This window comes from Zootoca vivipara, chromosome 5 (assembly GCF_963506605.1).
Source record: "Zootoca vivipara chromosome 5, rZooViv1.1, whole genome shotgun sequence".
In the NCBI taxonomy this organism is placed as follows: domain Eukaryota; kingdom Metazoa; phylum Chordata; class Lepidosauria; order Squamata; family Lacertidae; genus Zootoca; species Zootoca vivipara.
In genome coordinates, this window is record NC_083280.1 from 49,561,520 (window position 1) to 49,588,397 (window position 26,878).

Below are 26,878 nucleotides of genomic sequence, written 5' to 3' on the forward strand. Positions count from 1 at the left end.
TATGAAGGGATTCAGCCCTTTTGAAACATCTCAGTATATGTAAAATGATTTATCCCAATGTATACTGCTTAACAGTTTTCTATTCTGATTTGTTGCATTTTCGTTCTTCAGTCATATATTATAGGAAGGCCCTTCTCGTGTTCTTCATGGTGTGCTTGTGTTTTTGTTGTTCTTCTTGTTGTTTTTATTATGTATTTTGTGTTATTATCTTGTATTTTTATGTTGTGAACTGCCCTGAGATCTACAGGTGAGGGGTAGTATAGTTATTATTATTATTATTCTTATTATTATTAGCTGAAACACTACAAGATTTTTGTAAATATCCCAATCTTATGAATTAAGTATGATGTAATTGTTTTCTATGGCTCTGATTTGCACTTTTATGCAAGACTACTCTGAAGCAAGTAGACTACAGAAATGTTTAATTAATTGTGGGCATTTTGTTGTTTTTAGATAATACATAACCTACAGGTAACATTCTGGTATACTCACAGCAGTCTTTTTGTACCCAGAATGCTGCTAATTCAGATATTCAAACCGTAAATCCTCTGTGGGCATGCAAGCTATTGAGTACATGGTTGATCGATATGAACACAGTGAAAGATTCTGTTAATTAAAGCATCTCCCATTAATTTCTAAGGCAAGAAGAATTGAAAGAAATTTCAGTTACATCTTCTCTTTTTCACCAAAACTGTTCGCAGGTCCTAGCAAGCATCTGTTCATAAACTGTGGAGAGCAGGTGTGGGGTTGCTGAACTATAACTCACATCAGCACCAACAAGCATGGCAAATGGCCAGGGTTGATGGGAGTTGTAGTTCAGCAACCTCTGAAGACCCAAAAGTTTCCCCCACCCTGTGTATAGTATAACATAACAATATAGATTTAAGGTTTAAATTGTCACATAGAATTAAACTGCATGATATAAATGATATGCTATATTATTGGTTGGATCTTAGACACTGTTTCCACAATGGCACCATTTCTAAATAATTTCACCAATATTTTCACTTTGAAATTACTGTAACCCATCCATCATCTCACCCAAGAAGAAGTGGGACTGAGACCATGCTGGCTCTGGTTGGGCCACTGATTTTGAATATTTTAAAGTTTTTATAGTTAGCTCTTTGTACTTTCTTAAACTTCCCCACTGATACCAATGTCATGTGTTGCTGCTAAGCTAATGTTGGTCTTCACACTTCATTAATAGTATTTGAGGAGACTAGTGTATATGATTCTGTGATTCTATGTCTTCAAAATGGGGCAGATCTTTCTTCACTGTATATTGTCAATCAGATAGGCATAGAATGGAGAGAGATTTTTTCCCTAAGGCCTAGCTTCTCTCCCTTCCAGTGCTTGAAACTTCTTACATGGGCTGCAATTTATACCACTTTCAAGTTACCCTCAGAATCAGTATACACCTCTCAGTTAATTTAGAGGTGCCATGATGGTGTGAGAATTCTACTTGGTATGTTTTAAACTATTCAAATCAAATATTTTCTCTGCCACCCAGATTTATTTTCATGCAGCTTTAATGTTAATTACGGTGGATTTCAAACATAAGTGAATAACTAGGCAATTGGGGCTGGCAGCGTCAGCATCTATTGTCACGAAGCTGTTTGACAATGGGCACAGCCAAATGCGTCACAGGCATTCCTGTGGCAATGTTTCTCACAGACCACTCCCTCTGGGGAATTGAAGCAAAAACATACTTGTGAAATGAGGGGGAATTTCAGGGGCAGATGAGCCTGAGACGTGACTCAGAGTGGACATCAGGGATCAAAAGTGGACAGAGAGGATAGGCTGTGCTCTGTTCCACACGGAGTTGCTCAAAATCCATAGTCGTTGGCATCCATCTGACTGCAGAGCCAATGGAGTGTGCCTCTGGGGGTGAATTCAAACTGCTTTGAACATCAGTCCTTTACAGTAATGTGTTTGGTGATTAGATAACAACCCTGTATTTATGAGATTTTGAAAGGATGGGTGGTTTCATACTTCAAATTTAAAACTATAGATACTGAACAAAATCTTTTCATGAGAATTGTTAAATTTCATGGTCTAGCTTCAGCTACTTCTGGAAAAAAGTGTAATATCATTGTCATTCTGTAGTTCTCAAAAGTGAGGTGATTGCTTTGAAATCTGACCCATATTTCTTCCCATATAATGTACTATACAGTACATATAATGTATCTAGAATTAACAAATAAGCATCTCTTTATATCCATTTTTTTAAATGACCTGTAGAACTCCAGCTGCTGCTCTTCTGTTTCTAGGAACTCTCCTGGTCTAATTGTGACTATCAAATCAGTACATTGTACGACAGAGAATTTCTGACTAAATCAACAGATGATATTTTAATGAAGGAAGAATTGGAATTGATGCATTCTTTCTGTTTGTCTGGGGCAAGCTGATCTCTCTAACTGCAGTGCTTGATTAAGTTTAGAAAAAGGCAGGAGTCAGTATCTGCTTATTATATTGATATCATAGTTTGCTTAAGTATTAAGAATACCTTTTGAAATATGTTGTTTTATAGTGGATTAAATTTTTTCCTTTTGGCTTATTTATTTTCTTTCACATATTTTATTTCTTCCACCATGGAACCCAACGTGGTTCCCAGGAGGCCTCCGATCAAGGCACTGATCAGACTCCCAACTTGCTTAGCTTCTCCAAGGTGGAGGTCTCACATGGCTTCAGACCCATAGCACAGCTATATCTCGGTACTTTCCTTCCACATCCTTAATGTTGACAGCTACTGCTAAGAAGATCACATTTTTAGCATTGCCTCAGGAACAACTGAATTGCCACAAGGGTTGACTGATTGTTACATAATCTGTAAAGAAGAAGAAGAAGAAGAGTTTGGATTTGATATCCTGCTTTATCACTACCCGAAGGAGTCTCAAAGCGGCTAACATTCTCCTTTCCCTTCCTCCCCCACAACAAACACCCTGTGAAGTGGGTGGGGCTGAGAGACTTCAAAGAAGTGTGACTAGCCCAAGGTCACCCAGCAGCTGCATGTGGAGAAGCAGAGACAGGAACCCGGTTCCCCAGATTACGAGTCTACCGCTCTTAACCACTACACCACACTGGCTCTCAGTAAAGGCATTGTTACACAATCTGTAAAGGCATTGTTAACCATCAGTGGGTAACCACCAGCCCATGGGCCAAATTAGGCCCAACACATCCCTAATTTAGCCCATGAGGCCGTTTTCCCCAAACCCTGTCCATGTAGCCTACACCTGACATTGTGTGTGACATCAGGTGTAGGGCAGTGGAACTGCAGTGGAACTCTCAGGATCCTTAACGTGCACTCCTGATTGTTCCTTGGCAAGCAATTAGCACTTACAATAAACCCTGCAGGGAAACATTTCCTTCGCTTACATAGTTTGAGGTCAACCACTGCAATTCTCACTTTCTTTATTGTTGTTGGCGTTGCTTAAAATATTGCCTAAAATCACAGATCTCTAAACAATTTACAATGGAATGAAATATGGATTAGCATGCATCCTTAAAAGTGATCAGATGAAATTAATATTTTGGAAATGCTTGCTGGGGGGAGAAAGTGTTTTCATGTCAACACCATGCAATGCTGGCATCTGCCTCATCTCTACTTGGATGTGTTCCACAATACAGGACTACTGCACTGATTGCTCTCTTCTGAGTGTAGAGACGTTTGATTTCTGAGACATGAGGAACCTCTGAAAGCTCAGTCTCTGACGATCTGTGATCTAGTCTGATGATATGGATTGCATATATCATGTATCAAATACTGCACCAGATATTACTTACTCTTGGAAAACCCTTTCCAGGGCATGTTTTAGACGTGCAGCTAAGAAATCATTGCCATGTGATTTTTAAATACAAGTTGTTTCCTTATTAAATTGTTTAAAGATAGTTCGGAACATATCCTTAATGGCGCAGAGTTCAATCCTATAGTGCCATCAGAGCATACAACTGAATTCATGTCCCTGGTGTAGCACAAGGTGATTTCTTGTTTCCTTGGTCCAATGCCAGCCATCTTCTCTGTGGTGTAGAAGAAATAGTAGCTACCGTAGTTTGGTGCACTGCTGGTGGCAGGCATCCAGAAAATCAGGCAGACAACTGAAGAGCCTTCTGGGAGAGTGGCCCTTTCCTGGTGCATAGCTACCGTATATCTTCAAGAGGGTATGCAGAAAAGGGACTTTGAGAGGCAAGTGTCTAACCTGCCAGCACTGACTAACCTGTCCCACATAGGACTCAACTGTAGGTGTTGCAGGTCAAGTTTGAGGCTAGGACAGTGGCCTCTCTTGTATGCTTATATAAAGCACCACTGATGGTGTACATTGATGGCAATTTATAAATAAAAATAATTCTGATGAAAAATGGCTGTATGCATTCGTAGGATCAGGCTGTCCCACCCAGCTGCGACATCAGAACCTGAAAAAGCGGCATACAGGCTGTGGCATTAATCAATGTATCTATGTGCATCTACTGTCAGCGGGGATTCTGTAGGCTCTCATTTGTATCAGGTAGACTTCAGATGGTAAAGAATAGGTGTCAGCAAAGTACAGAACTGATATGTGAATTGGTTTTGTATCTCCTTCCTAGGATGGAAACCATGGTTGACTTTGTTTGACAAAAATGGCAAACAATTTCATTTCCCATCATTACTAGTAATAAAACTTATTTAATAAATTATTTACCTGTGACAGCAGGATTTATTATTTGTTGATGAGCTTCCAGGGGATAGTACTTGCTCATAAAAAGGCAAAAATGTGACACTAATACAATCATACAGTGAATATGTATGATTATATGCATACTGCACGTATGCTGTGTTAATAAGCATAGCAACGTTAAGTAATTTGTGTTTCTTATGACATCTTATCACTGTTTCAAAACTAATATAGAAGTACTCTTGCTCCTATTTGCCTATCATAGCTTATCATCATCATCATCATTTATTTCATGCATAAATTTTTAAACAACAGCACAATTGTTTTTTTTCAAATCATGCCTAATACTGAGATATATTCAATATTCTTAGAAGAATTTCTGCTCTCATCATTCATCCAAAAGTAAATCAATATCTTAGATGATAACAAATTATGACCATGAATTTGTGTCTGATTGAGATCTAATAACAAATAAAGGCAATTATTTTTTAAACATTCTTTATTCTTTGGACGAATAAACATTGGCTGTGAGTCCTGCTTCCTGCCTTGCAGACCTTTTTCCACATGGCCTGGGAGGGCATGGCCCTGACTGACTCCAGCTAAGCATTAAAATTCTTCTGTCTCTCTGGAAATTATGGCAACCTCTGACAGGGATCTGTCAGAATTCCAACATAATGAGGGTTGTGTGAATATTGGGTTTTGGTAGCATCCATATGCTGAGTGTGGCATGAATTGAGATTATCTGGAGACATATCAGGAGCTTCTGGGTTGCTGAGTCAAAAGATTCCTAGTGACCAGTGCCTATCACGGTTTCTCTCAAACATTCTGGTACAGGCAGCAGCCTGCAAGTTTGACCAGTTATTTGCCAGTCTGCTTTCTTTCTAGAATAGACATCACCAGTCTTGTTAGACCAATGGGCACATGTGAATTTTTCAGAAAGGGACCCAGGTGGTGCTGTGGGTTAAACCACAGAGTCTAGGGCTTGCTGATCAGAAGGTCGGTGGTTCGAATCCCTGCAACGGGATGAGCTCCTGTTGCTTGGTCCCAGCTCCTGCCCACCTAGCAGTTTGAAAGCACATCAAAGTGCAAGTAGATAAATAGGGACCGCTCCGGCGGGAAGGTAAATGGCGTTTCCGTGCGCTGCTCTGGTTTGCCAGAAGCAGCTTTGTCATGCTGGCCACATGACCCGGAAGCTGTCTGCGGACAAACGCTGGCTCCCTCGGCCTATTAAGCGAGATGAGCGCCGCAACCCCAGAGTCGGACACGACTGGACCTGATGGTCAGGGGCCCCTTTACCTTTACCTATCACAAAATGACTATGGGGGGTGACTAATACAAAATGGCTGCAACATATAAATAAACAGAAAACAAAACAAAATGTTGTGGGCATATTCCTTTATCAGCTGCCACTGCACTTGTTCATGGAGAAAGGCTCTTTGAACCTCTCCTCTTTTTAGAACAAGAGGGAGGGAGGCTGTCCAGTCTTGGCATACAATGAAATGTGAGCATGCTTAATATAGGAAACTCTGAGCCAATGCAAACATGAACTGAGCAGGAAGACTGAGCTTGTCTTCTCGCCACTAGCATCTGGGCTGAGGTCCAGTCTGTCTGAGCACTAGAACAGAAACTCTAATTATGGCCTATGCTTACTCAGCAGCTTACAGGATCAGTCTTGTAAATATGTGCATTTTGTTTTGCTAAAGGGAAGAAGACTCGTTATTTTAAACTGATGCATGAAATTCTTCCCCACTTTTCTGGAATAATCAAAGATTATTTAATGATATGTAAAATATTCATAACACAAGGAGATTGTTACTCCTGAGACCGTTATACAAAGCAGTAATATGTGTTAGACAAATGACAGAAACCTCTTCATTTCTTTTTTTTTTAAAATGAGTGAATGAAAGCAAGTAACTGTTGTTGTGCCAATTGCAGTCCAAACTGTCTTACTATGTATCATGGACAAATCTGATCCCTGATGGTGTAATACGAAATGAGTTGAATAGTGCATAAATATTGCATTTTGTTTATGTGTGTATGAATCATAATTGTACATTTTTATTTTATGTTATTATCATAATTTACTGGAAATTCCTCTTTGCCTTCCAGTTAATTTTAAGAATTTGTGTTTTACACCTTAATGTGGCAAAAATGTTGCCATAAACCTGACTAAATGCTACTTTGGTTATTCATCCTTTTATGAAGTGTTTGGTAACCCCTATGAAAACATTTTACAAAGCACTATTTTCACTACTGATTGTCATTAATTTTGCTAATTGCTAAAGAAAACCTGAAACCTGGGATGTACAGTCTTTATCTGCTGCTCATTATGTGTCTGCAATTATGAACATAGATGCATATGTATTTGTGTAAACTTTTCTTAAAAAAATCTAGCCTGGCATTGTAATCATGACTTAAGCTATTGTTACTGCCCGCAGGAGCCATGCCAGCAACTGAATGTGGCAGTAATATAAAATACAAGTAAGAATGTCTAGAGTCTTGATGGTTGTCATTTGATTAAATATATGTGAATTCCGTTTGATCTTGTCTTTTTATAATTCAGAGGGGCTTCGTTGTATATGTCTCACCTTTCTATAAAGTGTTTCTGGCAATCAAGTCTTAATTTCTCTTCTTATCTACATGCTTGCTATAGGCACGTAGCGCCTATGTTTTTTGTTCAAATGTTATGGTTGTAAACTGTTCTTAATTTCTACTATTTGTTCTGCAGATGTAAAAAAAAAATCCATCTTAAGGTGGGGGGAAAGAAAAATCCATTATATTTGAAGGAATTTGATAATTTTGTTGTAGTTCATTGCATGGCAGGTGGTAATAATGTCTATGCCAGCGCTGTCAAAATATGAAAATTAAAATGACGATGGGTTTTAATGAAATCCATTTGACAAATATAATTAAGGTGTTTTAATATGAAGGCCTGTAATAAAGACTACCGGTGGACTCCCTGAGGTCCTGACTAATTGTGTAGATTGCTTTTAAGCTTTGAATAGTTTTATTGGATAATGAACTGTTAAGAAGTGTTAGATCTTTCTTAAGCAGAATTTGGTTTGAAAAAGAAGAGGAGAGACAGGCCTGAGGTGTGGCATTTTAAACATAATTAGAAGAGAGTTTTAAGTTAACATCTTTGATCTTGCTGTCAGGTTTTGATTAGAGCTGTAAATGCTTTAATCAAGTGCAGTGTAGTCATTACATTTCTAACTGTTTTAAAACTGTGAAATTACTGAGATGCTGACATCAGTTTAACACATTTTGAACATTTGCAGCAAAGTTGTGTTGGTAAACTCTTGGTTTATATTAATATGTCTGCTGAGTGGCCCCCAGTGTCAGAGTGTTGTGATTTTCCAATGTATAGTGTACGTGCATAATTATAATATGATGAACAAATAATTTTGTGTTTTAAAAATACATCTAAACAATAAAGGAAGGTTCATTGTATTTGATGAGACTATCATTCACTAAATTTTGTAAGATTTGCAGTTGGACTATATATAAAGGCTTGCTGATTCTACTGTTTGTGTGTGTGAAGCACAGCCATGTGCAAGGTTTTGTATGTGGAAGTACAGGGTGAAATCTTACATTTTGAATCACCCCTTCATAAGGAAAAATGAAGGAAAAACGAAGAACAGATTGTTAGTGTAAGAGCTGTTACAATACAGGCTATGTTTTCTTGAAGACTGGCTGTATAGATTCTGCCATTATGCACCATAGGTGCAGTTGGTACTGGGTACAGAAATTAAGTATGCTGAGAACTTTGATTTTCTTTTCTGTTTAAGAAAATAAGCTTCAGGCTTGGAAATATGTGAATGATCTAGAGAAATATCTGGACCTTGAGGGTGCAGATGGAAGAATGGATGGGAAATGAAGTGATCAGGGCATATAATAGTATAATAGTACTACTTCAATTATTTGTAAAGTTCTTTGCCTGAGGATTAGCAGAAACAAAATACATTTTTGGGGAAGAAGAAGAAGAAGAAGAAGAAGAAGAAGAAGACGAAGAAGAAGAAGAAGAAGAAGAAGAAGAAGAAGAAGAAGAAGAAGAAGAAGAAGAAGAAGAAGAAGAAGAAGAAGAAGAAGAAAGCTCTGCAACTTTGTCCTTTGTCTGGATTTTCACTTTGGAGAATATGGCAACCCTAGATAAAAGAAAATGCTTTTTAAATGTGGCTCATGGTTAAAGTATGAAATTTGCTCTCACATGAGGCAGTGGTCGCCACCATCTTGGAAAGCACTAAAAGAGGATTGAACAAATACATGGAGGATGAGGTTATCAATGCTTACTATCCACAATGGCTATTCTTTGCCTCTGTGGTCAAAGGCTTCTGAATATCAATGAGTCTGATCATTTTCAATGCTGCATAATTAAACTGTAGTTCTGGTATTGTTGCTGAAGTGATAAATATACAAATATTTGTCAAAGGTAGTCAAAATATGAATGGAAGAATCATAATAATAATAATAATAATTGTATTTTTATACCCCACCCATCTGGCTGGGTTTCCCCAGCCCTTACAGTACTGTATATCTAAAACCATAATAAAAACATCAAGCATTAAAAAACCTCCCAATACAGGGCAGCCTTCAGATGTCTTCTAAATGTTATGTAGTTCTTTATCTCCTTGACATCTGAAGGGAGGATGTTCCACTACTAAGAAGGCCATCTGCCTAGTTCCCTGTAACTTTGCTTCTTGCAGTGAGGGAACCAGCAGAAGACCCTTGGAGGAGGACCTCAGTGTCCATGCTAAGCGTTGGGGGTGGAGACGCTCCACTCCCTGCATAATTCTTCATAATACTGCATAATTCAGGTATAAGCATAATTAAAAATCATGATCAGGCCTAAATATTAATTCTGATTATAAAAAAAAAAACTTTCCCCTGTTTTACTGTAAATTTACTTCTGAAATAAACAACATCCTGTTGATTTTTTTTGACACAAAGTACTTTTTTAGGAAGAAGTATTACATTTTCATACAGTGCTGAAGGCTCATGAATAATTTTGAATTCATTTTCATTCTTTTATGTTTCCACTTTTAAGACATCTTTTTTATGTGTGCTAAGAACCTTGAACAATCTCTTTACTCAGCAGTCTTCCACATTTTGTTTTCTCTCTTTTTTTAACCTTAGAACTCTGTGTCTCCAACTTTGCAATACATTTTTTATACGTGACATTTTGTTTTCAAGCAAGAGTTCATTCTGGAAGGAAGAAATCGAAGCTAGTGAAAGGATTGGCTAATTATCATTTTTCTCAGGACAACAGAAACATGCTGTTCTGTTGACTTGCAGTGTTTGTAATTTATACCCATTAAATTGATGTTTTATCATCTATTACTGATTCCTACGCTTCTGTTTGCACTTATTGGTTGTAACAAGCATTTTGTTTTTATACAGGAGAAAAATGGTCTCAGTCACTTCTACTGTATCCGAAAAGGAGAATGGGATTTGTAAATGATAAATGGGGAAGTTGACTAGCTAACTAATAAAGATTTGTCTTAATCAAGTATGATTTGTCAGAACAGGAGCGCGTTGAGGTCAGGGCACATGCAATGAATAATACAGCATTCACAGGAGAGGAGGACCAGGCAAAAGGCCTCATAAATATGCTGTGATTACCCAGTGCTAATTCATATTCAAAGAATGAGTGGCATTGAAGCCAGCTCCTAGGTTTCTGAGCAGTTAACCTGTGCTGTGGTGTGTTTTTTCCCCAGGTCCTCTGGCCTTATGAAAACTTTAGCATATTTTCTATAAGTATCATGTTCGATGCAGCTCTCATTGTATTGGATTAATGTCATTGTTTGTGGTTGCTGATTTGAAGCCTCAATTATTATACCCCCCCCCCTCTTTATTGCTCTCAATTTCAATAACTTCTGTATATTGTTATTTAGTATGAGTATTGGTGCAACAGGGAATGTGCTGCCCTTTCCCATTTTGCATGTATTTCTAAAGCCTGGATGTTTTGTTACAAAGTTCTCTTTACTACCTTGAAAGAATGTAGAATAAAACAGAAAAAGTAGTTACCTATCTTTCGCCACATTTTTGAATATCTAATCAGATGCCTAAGTGTAGTTACCTAAAGTTAAAACTTTGTGCAGTTTGGATTGTTGGGTACTTGGTGGTCAAGTCCCTTTGGAAGTATGTGGACCTTGGGGGTTAGTGCAGCTTGGAGTAGGGCACAAAGGAGCTCCAGGTTTTGTAGGTCCTTGGGCAAGATCACCTCCAGGAGCTTCCCACTGGCTCTTAGTGAGTCCTCTCTTTTCACTGAGCCATTATTGTCAACTGCTGCTACTCCTTTTCAAATTCCCACTCTTTTAGAGCCTCTGAATAGAGAGCAGAGAGATGATAACTGCAGAATTGTAAAGGTTTCTCAAGATGGTCAGCCTTATGTATTTATTTACAAATTTTATTAGTCCAATTGTCTGCCCAAGCTAGTTCTCTCAGAGAGAGAGAGCGGGGGGAGAGGGAGAGATGCATAGCCGAACTACCCTAACGCAAATGTGTTGGCATCATCTGGAGCAGAAAAACATGTGGGAAAGACATAATCACTGTTACCATATTTATATTTGTATAGAGGAAATTGAGATTGAAAAGGAATGAATAGTTCATGTGTGACTGACATGAAATGCATACTGTGCAGATTTTAGCCAATTTTAGTGACTGATAGCCTACTAATGAACATCCAAATAAGTTTACATATTGTTCAAACTACCTCACTTAACTTGTTTCCTCTAAGCCTCTGAAATGGCTTTCCTTAAATTGTTGTCAGTGGGACGGACTACTCCAGGAGTGAACAGTTGAAGGACATCAACTGAATACTTTAATCTTCATCTTCCTGCACTGGTTTTAGACTGAGAGCAACAGTTTCTGATTCTTCTGCCTGGTTAAATCAGGGGTGGGGAACAGTTGATCCTCTACACAGTAAGCGTGGCAAATAGCCGGGGATAATGGGAGTTGTAGTCCAGTAACATCTGGAGAGCCACAGGTTCCCTACCTCTGGGTTAATAGATTCACCACACTTGTCCCACCATGAACTTTGGACATAGCCTTGGGATTATCTACAACTTGCAGTTTCCAGGGTAGGTTATTGCAAATCACATATGCATGATGGTTTTTCAATGTAGCAGCTATAATGGTCAGCACATGTGTTGTACTGTGTAGCTCTAATTTGAACATTCCTGTTGGTAGCTGGTGCTGAGTGTCCATATAGTTTGAAGTATCCACATGATTGGCTGTGGTCCAGACTGGAGCATGACAATGGTTACTAAATAATGTGGGTGTGGAGGGGGGGGACACAGGTGTATCGCTCAGTATGTATTGCTCAGTCGGTAGAGCCTGAGACTCTTAATCTCAGGATTGTTTGGCAAAAGATTTCTGAATTTCAGGGGTTGGACTAAGTGATCCTTGGAGTCCCTTCCGACTCTACAATTCTATGATTGATTGATTGATTGATTGATTGATGCATTTCTATCCCGCCTTTCCTCCAAAGAGCTCAAGGTGACACACGGCTTTCCAATTCCCCAGTTTATCCTCACAATAACCTAGGCTTAAAATCTGTAACTGGCCCAAGATCACCCAGTGGGCTTCATGGTTGAGTGAGAATTTGATTCCTGGTTTCTGAAATCCTAGTCCAGCACAACACTGGATTTCTTCATTTTTGTAATTTAAGATAAAAGCATTAGCTGCTTTCAATCCTACATTTTAACCTATTCTTTAATTGAAGCTTTTAGCACAGCCATGTAATTCATTTTGTGTTGAATGTTGTTAAGCTGTCATTTTCTGTGCAATGAATGGTGGATAATATGCTCCATTTTGGAAACCCACTACATATCTGTTTTATTTTGTGCAATTTCTCAACTGCTTATTTATTGCACAAGCTCGATAGTAAAGTTTAGTGAGTTATGATAACAACTATTTTACTCAACATTCTACAGTTTGCTGTGTATTGGCATGTAGTCATTAACTATTATTCTTTTTAGCCATATAACCACCCCTTGTCATCTAAGAACTTCATGATCTAAATACTTCTATCTGTTAGCACTAGTTTCCATATCTAAATATGTCAACTGAAAAGCTATAAATTACAGCAGTTTCACTTGTGCCCCAACACTTAAGATATGTCAGCACTTCCTTTAATTAACATGCTGTTGTCAGAAACCTAATAATTTGGCTCAAACCTGAACTTTTTTGCTTCAAACTGTGTATTCCCAAGTCTATAAATCCAAGTTGTCACTTCAGTAATACTTTACATTCAGTCCTTTCCTAAAAGCACCACTCCCTCTTTTACCCCCACCTTTCTAATCTCTCACTGATGTGATCAGCTTTTAAAAAATTTCATCTGTTACCAAATTTAGCCTCTTACAATAGAGTAGTTTAACTTCAGCTGAAAGACAAAATCTCATTGACAAAAAAGATCCTTTACTTAACTTTCAAGCATAAGTCGCTCAAATGTTTTAACTCATTTCTTATTAATTTGTCAGCTGAATAGATAGATCTTATAAAACATCTGTTTCTATCCTTTGCTGTCTTATTCTCATTGCAAATAAAAACGTTATAATACCCAGTGACAAAGATTCAATCAGACTAAAGAAAGTTGCTAGAGAGAAAAAGACCTACTGTGAGACTGACTTTTATTTATTTCATAAAATGCATATACCACTTATTTTTTTATTTTAAAAACCCTCAAAGCTTAACCATGTTGCATTACTTCTTCGAATCTTCGAATTGTTGAGTTGGAAGGGACCACAAGGATCATCTAGTCCAACTTCCTGCAATGCAGGAATCTTTTGCCTATTGTGGAACTTGAACCATGACTGAGATTAAGAGTCTCATGCTCTACCAATTGAGCTATCCCTGAGACTCTTAAATCCTGATTCTATACATTTGAGCAGGCATTTCATTTGCTTGTGGTGTTGATGTAGCATAGCTATAAAACCTTACTCTGCCATGTTTTGGGACACTGGTTTAGTAACAAAGCTTCCATTACTCTGACAGAGGAGAAGGGGTGCCCTCTGATGTCAGAACTCCTCCTGCTGAACAAAGGCAACCTCTGGATCCAGTCCATTGCTTTCATGTCAGAAATTATATAGAATAATTCTAAGAATTTGTTTCTCATCCACCTGAACATTCTTTGAAAATAAAATCATTTAATCCAGGAGAAGTATGCAACTCAGAGTATAAATGTAGTAAATTGTGCAATGTAGGATTGTGAATTGTGGAAAGGATACTCAGTCTCTACCTCAGTAAATTTTCTGTATTGGGGATGTACCAAAGGTGCAGCCAGTCAGCTACAAATTCACTCTTTAATTTTTAGGATTGGACAGCAACTATGCCACTATAAATGGTAAATGTAGAAGGCCTCAAGCTAGTTAATCTAATGTGAAAGTTTCCTATATCCACAACAGAAAAGAAATGGGAAGGGGAAGGCATGTGAGCCTATATCTTGCTGGGGCTCATTCTTATAACCCTAAACTGTGGTTTAAGTATTACATTTAGTATGGCACTCTTCTTTGCTTAGCTGTTCAACTTCCCAAGTTATCTAACAATATGAAGACAAGACAATTCTGGATTTTAAGAAGCTTGATTCATTGTCCCTCTAAGGCTTGTACTAGGACTAGGTGATAAATTTACACTTGCTGATGTGTTATCATTTCATTGCAGCGTAACTCAAGAATGAGATAATTTGTCTGTTGAATGTTCATGCTTTTTTCAGGCAGCACATAAATTATACTGGTGGCTGTGAAAGTATTTGAACTTTGCAATTCTGGATATTTTATGTATCTTATTACAATAAAATCTTAGTCCCTTTATGGAATTCTACACAGCAATGTTTAATTATATCATTGTTTAATTGTAGTGAAGAAATAGATGGATGGAGCCTTTGTGTATTAGGGCTCATTATGATAAACAAATGCTTTCATTTGTTTCTAAATGCCCCTAGAGTTTAGAATATGTCTGGATTTTGTAAAGGGTTTGGTATGCCCAGTGTGTCTTTGTTTTTCTTTTCTTTTTCTTTTTACAGCAGGTCACCATGCTGCATGGAAAACGGTGTATGATCTAGTGGTAGGGGGAGGATGTAGCTGTTCAGCTACTTTAATCATAAGCACTATTCTATTCTTCAGCTCTCTGAATTTTGCCCTGAACTCTAATTGTGAAGTTCACCATACATTTTGTAAACCTGCTCCAAAGTTCCCAACCACCAATATTGTTTGCTGGGGTGAATTATTTCTAATTATTTAGAGAATCTAAGCTTAATCATTGGATGCAAATAAATATACCAGAGTGCACATTTTAAATAAAAATGAGTTTTAGGCATTGCACCTTTCACTAAATGTAATAATTGAGGCCAAGGGTTCTAGACTAGAACATTACAGTTTATCTCCCAAATGCTGTTTGAATGATTAGAAGGATCATTGCTGGAGTTCTGGAAGATGGCCGTTTACTGCCAGGAATTTATTCAAATTCGACTGCAGGTAGCAAATCAGGGTTAGCCAACATGATGCCCTCCAGATGCTGTTGGATTACAGCTCTCATAGGATGCTCTGAAGGCATAGGAGCTTTAGCCATCTGCTAAAGCTAAACAGGTCTACATCTGTTCAGTGCCTGGATGGATGACTGATTAGGGACCAAGTGTATGTTTCCTTGGGTACCATGATAGAAGAAAGGTGGAATATAAATGTAAGGAAATAAATTCCCATCAGTTCCTGCCAAAATAGCCAATGATCAGGAATTATAAGAATCTCAGTCCAACGTTTGGAGGGCATCATGTTGGTGATTCCTGTGCTACTTCATCATTTTGGACCTGATGACCGTGGAATCCTGCATAAATATATTTTTAAGCAGTTGTATACATTATCGTACCTAGTACAAAACTCGAAGTCTCAATGTAAGCAACCATGTAAACAGTGGTTGATTGATCAAATTTGAGAGATTATGATTATGTACAAACTAATTCAGCAAGTACAGCAAGCAAATGATGTTATGGCATCCTAGTTTCCTTTTATTTCCTGTGGGAAAGCTCTTGAGGCTTCTCATCAAATTCCAATCAAGGACAGATGTCTATATATTTTTTCCCTGACTATAATCTCTCTTTCTCGTTTATATGAAACATAGATCCCATCTTTCAATAGTTAGTGAGCTTCTCCTTAGGCTGTTTTACTGTAGTTGCCCTATAGGCATGTACAGGATAGTCTAAGGATTGTAATCAGTGAGTTTCTTTATTCCTTTAATGGTGTTTTAGTATTTTATGAGTGTTGCTTTTTGTAGATTTCTTTTTTCTAAAATGAAATTCCATAAAACTGTGATTGAAAGGAATTTGCTATGAGAAGAGAGTCGTTAATTTCTGCTGAATCCCATCCACCCTCCATCTTTGGCTGCATCCTCCTGCACCATAGTGCTACTATATCAGCATGACCCTCAGGAGTGGCTTTTCAAAGAACTGCAGAAGGAAGGAGACCTCCAAACCTCTATTGCCCAAACTCTTTGGATTTAAGCCTGTGTTTCAAGTGCTGCATAATTAACACTGTTAATTTAACTTTGGTTTACTTTGGTGGCATCTCTGAAATTGTTTTTGGATGAGAATGTAGCTAGTAGTAACCATTTCAGCCCAAAGGTGTTTGAAGCTCTTAACACCTTTGGGCTAAAATGGTTACTACTAGCTATATTCTCTTCATAAAATACTGAGCCTTCTCTTTAGTTGTATATGTTTGCTAGGAGGCAATGCAGCTATTTCAGTTCTTTGAGTTTTCTGCCAGGTTGAAATTCATGGCTGAAAGTATTGGCCCTAAGTGACGTATCAGCAATTCATTTTCTGGTATTCCAACTGACATGGTCTCCATCCTTTATTTATTGATATCTTCAGTCATTGGCAATGAGAGGAAAATACACTATTTGTCAAAGCTGACAGCGTTCTACTCTTGGTTGATGACACTGTTGTCTTGATCAGTGGACAATAAACTTGATGACCATTGGCAAAGTATCTTTCTTTTCGAAAATGTGATAAAAAGTGATTTTTTTTAGCTCTGTTTGCAAAACATCATACTTCAGCATCTTTATTTAGTTTTTTAAAGGAAAGGGTCCCGTTCCCCCCTGTTTTAAGGATTGGTTTGCATTGTATACAAGTGAGATTTCATAGTGTGGTACTCAACTGAGTTTTACTCAGAGAAGACCTATTGAAAGCAATAGACCTAATTTAGCCATGTTCGTTCATTTCAGTGCATCTACTATGAGTAAACCTTAGTTGAATACCACCCATTGCTTTGAACCTGGGTAGGTTGAAGAATAATATTTATTAGATGTATAGCCTTGAAAGCTTATGGCAAGTACAAACAGCAACAAAACTAGAAGGAAATTGAATTGACTCATATTCACTGAATTTTCTCTCCTTTTTCAGCTTAATCATGAGCTTCAAATGATTCAGTATTGGTTTATGTCATATAAGACGTTGAAAGAGGATGAGGAATAGATATGTCTTCAAATATTAATGCTCATTTCCACAAACAATAGACTAACACAATAATGGTACAAAAGATTAAAGAGTTTCAGAAATACTTATACTGTTCTTCCATCTATATACTATAATCTGTCCTTGTAGCATATATTGTACCACCTTTCACCTCTGGGAGGCATTATATATGCAGCTAAAAATTAAGTCAAGCCAGAAAGAAACTGAGAACACTATGGCTGTATAAATTCATGGTTAGCTCTCTGAGGAAGTATTCATGTTTATATTATTCTATCAGGGACTGCTACCAAAATATAAACTCCAGTAACTTATAAAATGTATACCATATTAAGGTGAAATATGTCAATTTAACTAATAATAGCTAAAAGAACTATCTGGGTAATATGCATCTATGCACACCTCATCAGTTTTGATGTATAAATTCAGTAGATATAAATCACTGTAGTATGCTGTTACTGGAATAATCCCGTCTCCCATCAAATGGGTGTGGTCCATAGTGGCCCGTAAGTGATCATGTGAGACAATGGATATTTTGTTTTTTACTGGATATCAGCTCTCACACCTTGGAGGGGCCTACTCCTGTGGGGAAGCTCCAGCTTCATGGATGCTTTCCATGTGTATGGCCTGTTGCCAGAAGGGGGAGCTTAAAAACAAAACAAAAAAATGCCTATGTTTATGCAGAATTTCATCCATGATACTTGGGATCCTGACTACTGTGGTATGTGTTTTGCCCAATACAGTATATCAGTTCTGCATCGGTTTTCAGTGGTATATGGACTGCATGTTTTTCATTTCTGTGGCTTAAGATTGTTCTTAGGATTTTATTCAACTAACATACCCAGAGAAGACCCATTGAAATTCAACACTGACTAACACTGACTAATGTTAATGAGTCTACTCTGAGTAAAAGGTGGTTGAATACAACCCTGATTATCACATTTGGAGACTTAAGTTTCATAAAGTCTTTGCTAGATTTTATCCTTCCCTTGCCGTTTAAAGTGATATTCTCTATTTTTCATGGTTTGTGACGTTCCCACCCTCCTTTTTTATTTTCTCCATGCAGAACAGATTGGCCAGGACATATTGGAAAACCTCAGCCATGACAGAGAGAAGATTCAGCGTGCTCGAGAAAGAGTAAGTTTGATAATGACAAACAAATTTGCTGCTCCAGATGTATTTAGGATCATCACCAGAATAAGTTTATTATGGATATTTTGAGGAAGGGAGTGAGTGTTACTGCTCTTTCTACAAAGCTGGATAAAGATGGAAGTTCTCAAATGTTTCATGCCTCCCTTATCAGACCATGCTGCGTTCAACTATTTAAATCCAAGTTTTCAGGTAGTGTTCTTTCCCAGCCATGCTACCTGAGATCCTTTCAACTCGAGAAGCTCTGGTTCACCTGGGGTCTTCTGAATCCATAGTGTTTGTTCTGCTGTAGCTTCTCTTCTTACATTTTTTTAAATTATTTATTGATAAAGTCCCACTGTAGGTTCCTGGTTCACCAGACAGAATCACCAGACAGGCGTGAGAAGGATTCAGGTGTGAAGCCCCAGAGATCTACTGCCAGCCACTGTTCACAATACTGAGCAGATGCCCTGACTAGATATAAAACAGATTCCTACATTTACCTAAAAGTCTACCAAGTCATTTTATAGTTTCACCATATTAAAGGCAAACCAGTAAGAATTAGGGGTTCCCAATGCAGAGACTGTGGGCACCACTGTGCCCACCAATACTCATATGTTATTTGTGAAAAGTCTCAGTAAATATTCCTTCATCATCCACAATGGATGAGAGACTGCTTACTCTCCCTGCTCAGTTCCTATTATCTCAGCCTGTGCTTCTTTGAACATGTTCCCTTAAACATGACCATATTTGATTGGATGCTACAATCAGGCAGCCTCCCATCCTTCTGTTCTGAACAGAGAAGAGGTGGAAATAACTTCTCTCAGTAAGCAAGCAAGCAAGCATAGCTGTTACTGTAGTTCCCTTTCAGAGCCGGCTCTTCATAGACCCCCGGTGGCGCAGTGCACCATGGCGCGGGGCTGGTAAGCTGGGCACCGGCCTGGCAAGGAGGGCGCGCCATGCGGAAACCAATTGCGCCCTGCGAGGGCGGGGCGGGCGGCGGAGCGATCTCCGCCCCTCAGCACCAGGGCGCGTGATCTGCTCAAGACGGCCCTGTTCCCTTTTCCCCGTTGATAGGGAAAGCATGCTGGCACAATTTTGTGGCCCTTTCCCATGTTCTGTTCTTTGAGATACACAAAAATGCAAACCACAGTAAGAAGCAAAAAGAATAAACCCCCCCCCCTACTCTCTTGAAACTCAATTGTTTTTGAAAAATGTGAAGTTTGAAGCACCAGCATATTTCATTAACATGTAAATAGATTGCTTTCTTTTTTTAAAAAAAACACCCCACAAAGGTCTCTCTACCTATTGGATTATATACAGTTTTACAACATTTCCCCTCACAGCTCAGAGAAACAGATGCAAACCTGGGCAAGAGTTCAAGGATCCTTACAGGAATGTTACGAAGGTAAGGGCAAGGTAGGGACCCTCTCTCTTTTCCTTGCTTCATATAAATTGTAAGTTAGATAAAATCTATTGACGTTTGTCATAATTTTGAATCATTTGGAAATCAGCCAGCTTGGTGTAGTTTTGCTAAGGGCAGTTCCTCTGACAATTAAAATTATTTTGGTTGCTGTAGATTTCTTTCTCCCACCACCACCAGCCTGAGATATAGGCCTATAGTTGAAACTTTTTTTTTTTACTGCTGCTTGTTTATATGGATGGCCAACCTTCTTCGCAACACAACAGCCACCTGTACATGAACGATCACCCACTGTCTTTCCCCTCTCTGATCAGGGAAACAGGCTTCAAGCTCCCATGCCCTGACTGAGCAAGGAATGGCAGACTTGATCGGGAGATTTCCTATTCACCTTAATGACCTGAGATACTGCCTGCAATTCTTCACATATATACACGTGCAGAGCTCTGTTATGTGATAAGGAGATCCTACCATATCTGTGTATGACATGTGTGAGGAAAATCAAATACGCACGTTTCTTCCATTAGCTAGAACCACCCACCCCTCCAAAACGCAGGGACCTAAATAATTATTTCATCCAATTCCAAGGATAACTTTTAGCAGGATTCTTATCATTTGGGTCTGTCAGATCTTTATTTAGTATGATTACATGAAAAACCACACAAGAGGAAGCATTTTCAAGTTCTATTTTTTTGACATTAGTCAAGCTTTTATGAAGGAGAGGCTGGATGGACAACATGCTTGACACTGAGAAACTGTTGGCGTCGTATGTGCAAACTTTTTGGACCATGAAAGATGGCCAGTGGTCAAAGCTTAAGGGAACTGTAGTCCACAACAAGTGGAGGGCACCAGGTTGGGGAAGGCTGCTTAAAGTTATTTGCGTGCAGCCGCTTGCCATGCAGATCAGACGGTCGTTTTCATGCTCCCACAAATGGGCAAAGGTCTGCTGTGACATGGAGAAAAATTGCCTGAGCCATATGGCAAATTACTGCACATGAGCAACTTCCCATGTGGAAATGGCTGCACGTGAAGTGATTTAAACTATACACCAGTCCTTAATCTCCTCATGAAAATAGCTTGGGTTTGTTTTGCTTCCCCCCCCCCTTCCTTGTATATCCAGCTGACAAAGGGTAAGATAACGGCACCTCTTGCTTCCATTTCACAAACTTCTCACAATTCAGACTCTGAACCGTAGCATACAAAATTTTCTGATTAAGAGTAATATGTAAATGACACCAGCTAAATTCAAAATCCATAGAGAAAGGAGGCAGCAATTGAAAGAGATGGTTCAGCGCCTGTAGACAATCAAAATAATAATAATAAAAACTCCATGACCAAACCTATATCCTCCCCAGGAAGGGCCCTGCGACATGAGCTGTAACGAATATTCTGCATATGTCTCCGTTTTGTCAAATCTCATTAAAGGGTTTCCTTGCTTTATGTCAATTGAGCTGTCCAAAAATCATTCATCATTTTAGTGTAAAAAAAGTCATGCAGTTATTTAAATAATATCATATTAATGTTAAAGTTCAGCTGTCATTTAATAGTATGGCTTAATCAGACATAGCATTTAAGAAAAATAGTTTTTTCAGGCTTTACTTCGCTTTCAGGTTGGCAGATTCAAATAAGGATTTATGGGTTTCTAAACCAATGTATTTCTTCCCCATGTTTATGCTTGATGTACCTCAGTTTTTATTTCAGGCGAGTGCAGTCTGTTATTTTCAGTAAAATAAAATATCATATTGTGTTTGAATACATTTGCAAGTAATTTACTGAGGGTGAAACAGAAACACATTATAACCTTTGACATTGCTGTGTGCTTTGGAGTAGCAGTTAGACTTCCTAGTTTATAAGTGTTCTGTAAGCCAAATAAAAAAGTGACCTTTGTGAAATAATCATTTATTCTCAGACAAATGAATTATGTAGTCATATGTTTAAAAGGACATGTATTGTGTGTGTGCTTTTGTATTTGAGAAGGGCATTGCTTTTCTTTTTCTTATACACCCCTCCCCCAAACACACACTTAGGAAGATTTACCCATCAGGATATAGAGAAATTAACGTTTCAATTCAGCAAATGATTGATTGGTGCGGAGTCCTATAGATTTGCATGTTTCTGTCCTTGGGTTCACATGTTTTATATTAAAAGTGGAGTGCTTGGTCACATTCCAGAAAAATAATTCCCTCTCCTGGACAGGTAAATACAAGGAGTAATTTACATTTGTTTTACATATGTAAGGAAAAAGTTGAGTAGCAATTTTCAAGAGTCAGCAGTTTCAAATGAGAATTGTTCAGAAAGCAAGCCAGAAGGGATAAAAATAACTTTCAGCAAAGATCTAGATCAAGTACAATTTCTGCAAAACAATAATTATCAGAGAGTTTGGTTTCCTGATATTGCTCATTTCCAGATACCATGCAAATAAGCATTTAATTGCTGAATAGAGTGGCTTTATTCCATCTAATTACTATGTGAAAATAATGTCACTAGGTTAAAGTGGAGAACACTCCCTTGCCACATATTGAATCTGCTGGTTTTTTTTTTTTTTTTAAAAAGGCATATGCAGTATTTACCATCTTGGTTAAGGCATGATATTCTGCAGTGATTTTCCATTCTAATTACTGAAAATATTTATCAAAAGCATGGTGCCTTTGTTTGGGGTTTACCTTCTGTCCTGAAATTCCATATCTCAGCAATTACTTCTTTCCCTCTGCCCGCAAAACCCGCTGTGAAACTGACAAGAATAAGTTTTTTAAAGGAGCTTGCTTGAAAACAGGCTTGGGTTTTTGGGGAAGGTGGTGTTACAGAGCTTCATATTATAACTTCATATTATTATTTTTTCCATGTTTATGTGTGTGATGCATCAATATGCACTAGATCAGTTGTGTGCAATCATCACCTAATCTGTGCATGCTAGTTACTAATGTAGCCATCCAGTTTATGACACATCCTCAGTCTCCTTGTGACCCTCTGCTGAAGTCACAACACATCGTTTGGTAATCATTTAGGTATTTGGAGAAAGGCTAAGTCTATCCTGTTGAGTTTGAGCAATAATATATTATGTGCCTATACATATTTGGCACTGCATCATTTAAAACAATATCATCCCCCCCCATTCCTATTTCTTAAGATCAAAATGTGGTCTAGAGAGCCTTGATCTTGTTTCTGTAGTTAGATGGAAGGGAAGTGTGCTGCCATATAACATAAGGATCTCTATACTGCATGGGTTACAAGACCTATCAATTATTACTATATGACCATTTTCATTGTAATTTTTGTTGTCATAGCTTCCTACCAAGCCCAATTGGTAGAATAAAGTCAACTCTTCAGGGCTTTGGGAGCAATAATTTTTTTTTCACCCACCGTTACTGTTACTGTTACATAATGAGAATTTTGACATCTTTCCAAAATGTAATACAATAAAATACAAAGTAGTTAATGTAAGGCTCAGCGACATTTACAAATGTCTCCCACTCAAGATAATAAAATTCTACCTGGTAAGAAATTCTGAAACATCACATTTAAATTTATTTCCTCACTCTCCAACCCCCATTTACAGTTATGAAAGACCATCAGAAAATACAATATCGGATTAAATCCATGTTTTGAGGGAACCCATCAAATTTCCATTCAGTAATCATGAAAAGAACTTAATATGTTCAGTGAGTTTCCAAGGAATAGATAATAAAAGAAAACAAAGCTTTATGTTTGTTAGGTGTATATCATCACACACCCTAATATGCCCAATGGCTTATGATCTCAACTAACTTTATTTGGGAGAATTTGCAAAGTCCAAGAAGCAAGATGAAAAACAACTACATCTCAGCTAAATGATGTTTCCCCATAGCAGAGCATCCCACTTTGGAAATACCCCTAGCTTTTGAAAAAAATAATCTTGAAAATTGTTACACATGAGGTGTTAGGAGACTGATGAATGCATTTGCCTGTATAAAAAGACCCCTTTTCAAATTTAATTTTAAACAGGATAGGGCTTAGAGCTCTGGCTGATGAAAATAGGGCAATGTACATTCAACACGCTGGTGATAAATTGGGTGATTTGCCAACACCTTCATAACAACCACTAATATATGCAAGAATAAAGCCTGCTTTATCCAGCAGTCTAGCTGGTTAAAATCCTTGTTGCCAGTGATTGGAATGAGTTCCATTCCTGTCTAGGCTTCCAACCATTTTATTTTTTTTACATATACTTAGCTTTTCTCCGTCGCTGTTATTTTTATTTTTATTTTTATTCACACACACACACAAACACACACGGCAGAGACAGTGTGATTGGGGTTACAAATAAACACAGAAAACATGATATTCTATAAAAAGTTTTGACAAAACAGGAACATTTATGTTGGAAAATTATTTAGGAAGAGGCATCAAAAACAATACATTAATTATCTAAAAGATCAGAAGTTTTTCAGCATAAAAAGCTGAATATTTGTGCTATAATTAGGAAAAATAGAAAATTTATGCTGCAGTTTGGAAAAATATTTTATTTCCTTTTTCTGAAGTGATGGACAAAACATCTGGAAAACTTAAATGCAATCTCAGTACCATTCCTAAGGGTAAACATATTTCATTATTTGTCATTCCAACAAGTAAACCTTTGATAAAGTTCAAATAAAAGAATATAGTTATCTTGGGGATAAAGGAATATATCAATTGCATTTAAGAGGATGAATTTCTTTAAAAATGGATCTCATATACTGGATCTCAGATTTCCTCTTTAAAGACATAAAATTATTTTTAAAATATTTTAAAAAATTCTATTTTGTAAAACATAAAGTAGTTTTGTAAAGTGGAACAAATAACTTTGCCTCCTTTATATATGCAGAACAGACAATATTGTTTTAATGTAATTGAGCACAGTTCCTTACATTTTATGGTTGCACATCCAGGTTTGAGACTGTGTTTTTATACACTTAACTGGCTTTCACCATCAGGGCAGATTACGACAACTAAAGATTTAATTTTAAAAATCGCTTAAGACAAATTACAGTCGCAGGGATGGGGTGGGTCCTGAAAACATACATTTCAGGTGGCAAAGGCCAGAGAAAAGGTGTGCATCTTCAGCATATGATGAAAGTGTATAGTGAAGGTGCCAGATGAACTGTATTGTGTGTTATGGCTGGAATGGGTCTGGGGTGGCAGTTGCTGGAGGATGAGGAAGAGGAGGAGCACACAGAGACCACCATCAGTGGGGAGAAACCCCAGAGGGAGGGAAGAAGGCCTGTCTGACTCCCTATCCTGCTCCATTCATGGGGAGGGCATTGACCAACCAGGAGGGAAGGCTGGACATCTAGAAGAGAAGGATCCAGAAGAGCTGGCCCCCCACCCCCACCCCTTGGCCAAGAACTCAGCACCACTTCCACTGTTGGTAACACATTCATACCCCTCAGAGAAACATTCACCTCCAAGGGCACCTATCTTGCAGGGCAAAAGAGTCTTACGAGTGAACAGGCAAAGTCTTGCCTTTAAAAACTGGTGTGAGGGGCATGATTGTTTGCTGAGACATATTTAGTAGTTTTCATCTGGTCTCAGACTCCCAATGAGGTTCTCATATTCTCTAGCTATGCCTTTGGCGATCTGTACCCATAGCCTGACCGTACCATTGTAAGCCTTGAATAAAGCTTTATTTCTTACACATAAGAGCCATTTGGGATGGGAGCCTTGACATAGTGAAGGTGCCAGGTGTCTGTATGTTTGTTCCAAATAGCGTTCATTCATCAATTACAATTTTTGGTGCATACTTCAAAACACTTAGGTGCAGGCTTTAAAAACAGCAAGACAAATATGTGTGAAATAGCAGTGCTAGCTTTATCTGCACATTTCTGGGTATTGATAGTGGACCTCAGGTAGGATCTTAGCACTGGACTGTGTTAGGCTGTCATGTTCATACAGTAATAATTGCAACTTGAGGGATACTGTAGTTCTAAAGGTGCCTTCCTTGCAGGAATAAAAAGGAACTTATGGTCATGGCCCCTGTGAATTCTGCTGATTCCTCTTCCCTCTGTTGTGCCCCTTGCATCCTATCATTTGCTGCTCTCAACTGTATATTTCTGACAGAGAGGGAAGAAGAAGGAATGCCCCATAACATTCAGTCACACTTCTTTTGATTCAAACCTTATAAGTGCTTTCAAATAAATAAACCTGTAGTGTTATATTTTTTTAAAAAAATAAGGTATGTAAATAGCTATTTAGTGATTCTGCTGAATTCATATTACATTCATAACAAGGTGTGAAACCTGATGTTTGTTTGGACCGCATGCTTGGTTTATTCCTGAAGTTTTGTTTTTGTGTGCACACATGTTTATGATCTAAGTACATCTCTTCATCTGTTTTTACATTGTTCTAAGAGTGTACAATATACTTGTTTTCATTATTTTTCCTTTCTATATCGTCTGGAATTATTTGCCCTCCTCCATCAACCTTGACCATCTGTACAGCTGGAAATACCATTATCCAAATCACAGTTATGCTCCTACAAAAAGAGTAGGGTCCCAGTGGATACTTTCCTGTGCTAGTTCATTCAGACAACATGTAGAAAGAATGTGATACATCACACTGGGTTAAATATCCTCTAACCCCTGTGGTTGCACTGTTCATTGAGACATGCTTAGTATCATTAAAAGGTTAGAGCCTTCAAGAAGATTGCAGTTTGCAGCCTCAACATGTCAAAATGCACAGCAATATGCCAAAGTAGAAATGAACGTCCTAAAGCACATCTGCATGCTTCATAACAATGTGGAAATAGGTGCTAAAAAATTGTTTGCAATTTGAAGAAGGAATTTCAGCATAGGAGGATTTGTCCAATAGTTAGTGCTTTACATGGTGATACTAAACTGAGCTGAAGAGCAATCAATTGCAGTGTCTTCATTAAGTTTTGCCAAACCAAATCAACCATGAATTATATGTAATGTCTTGCTAAATGTCTTGGAAGAAGGGCTGCAATTTATCTAACTTTAGCTGGCTACGATTAGAACAGTAATCTATGTCTCTGTAGACATAGCCTACCATTTCAGAACTTGCATTTTGGTCTGGAAAAGGATGCATGTGGACAGATGACTAATTTAAGACTAATCAAGCACTGGACTGAAAGAAGGCTTCAAGGATGAAAGGCAAAATGAACTCTCTCTTTTTTCTTTTCTTTTTCTTTTTTTGCTGCTATGCCAGGCGAGGAGTACGGCCTTGGTAGAGAGAGCCTGACCTGGGGGG

General features: G+C 38.1%; 1 protein-coding gene across 4 annotated transcripts in view; it reads left to right on the plus strand.

The window, feature by feature from the left end:
• The window catches only part of VTI1A (vesicle transport through interaction with t-SNAREs 1A), a 224,773-nt gene that overhangs the window by 121,438 nt on the left and 76,457 nt on the right, over positions 1-26,878 (plus strand). For 2 of the 4 annotated variants that reach the window (XM_035132410.2, XM_035132411.2), the window contains 2 exons: positions 18,176-18,246; positions 19,584-19,645. In XM_035132410.2, coding sequence (XP_034988301.1) covers positions 18,176-18,246; positions 19,584-19,645 — 133 coding nt within the window. Of the gene's footprint in view, positions 1-18,175; positions 18,247-19,583; positions 19,657-26,878 lie in introns of all 4 variants that reach the window. The other 2 variants (XM_035132412.2, XM_035132413.2) reach the window with 1 other exon arrangement.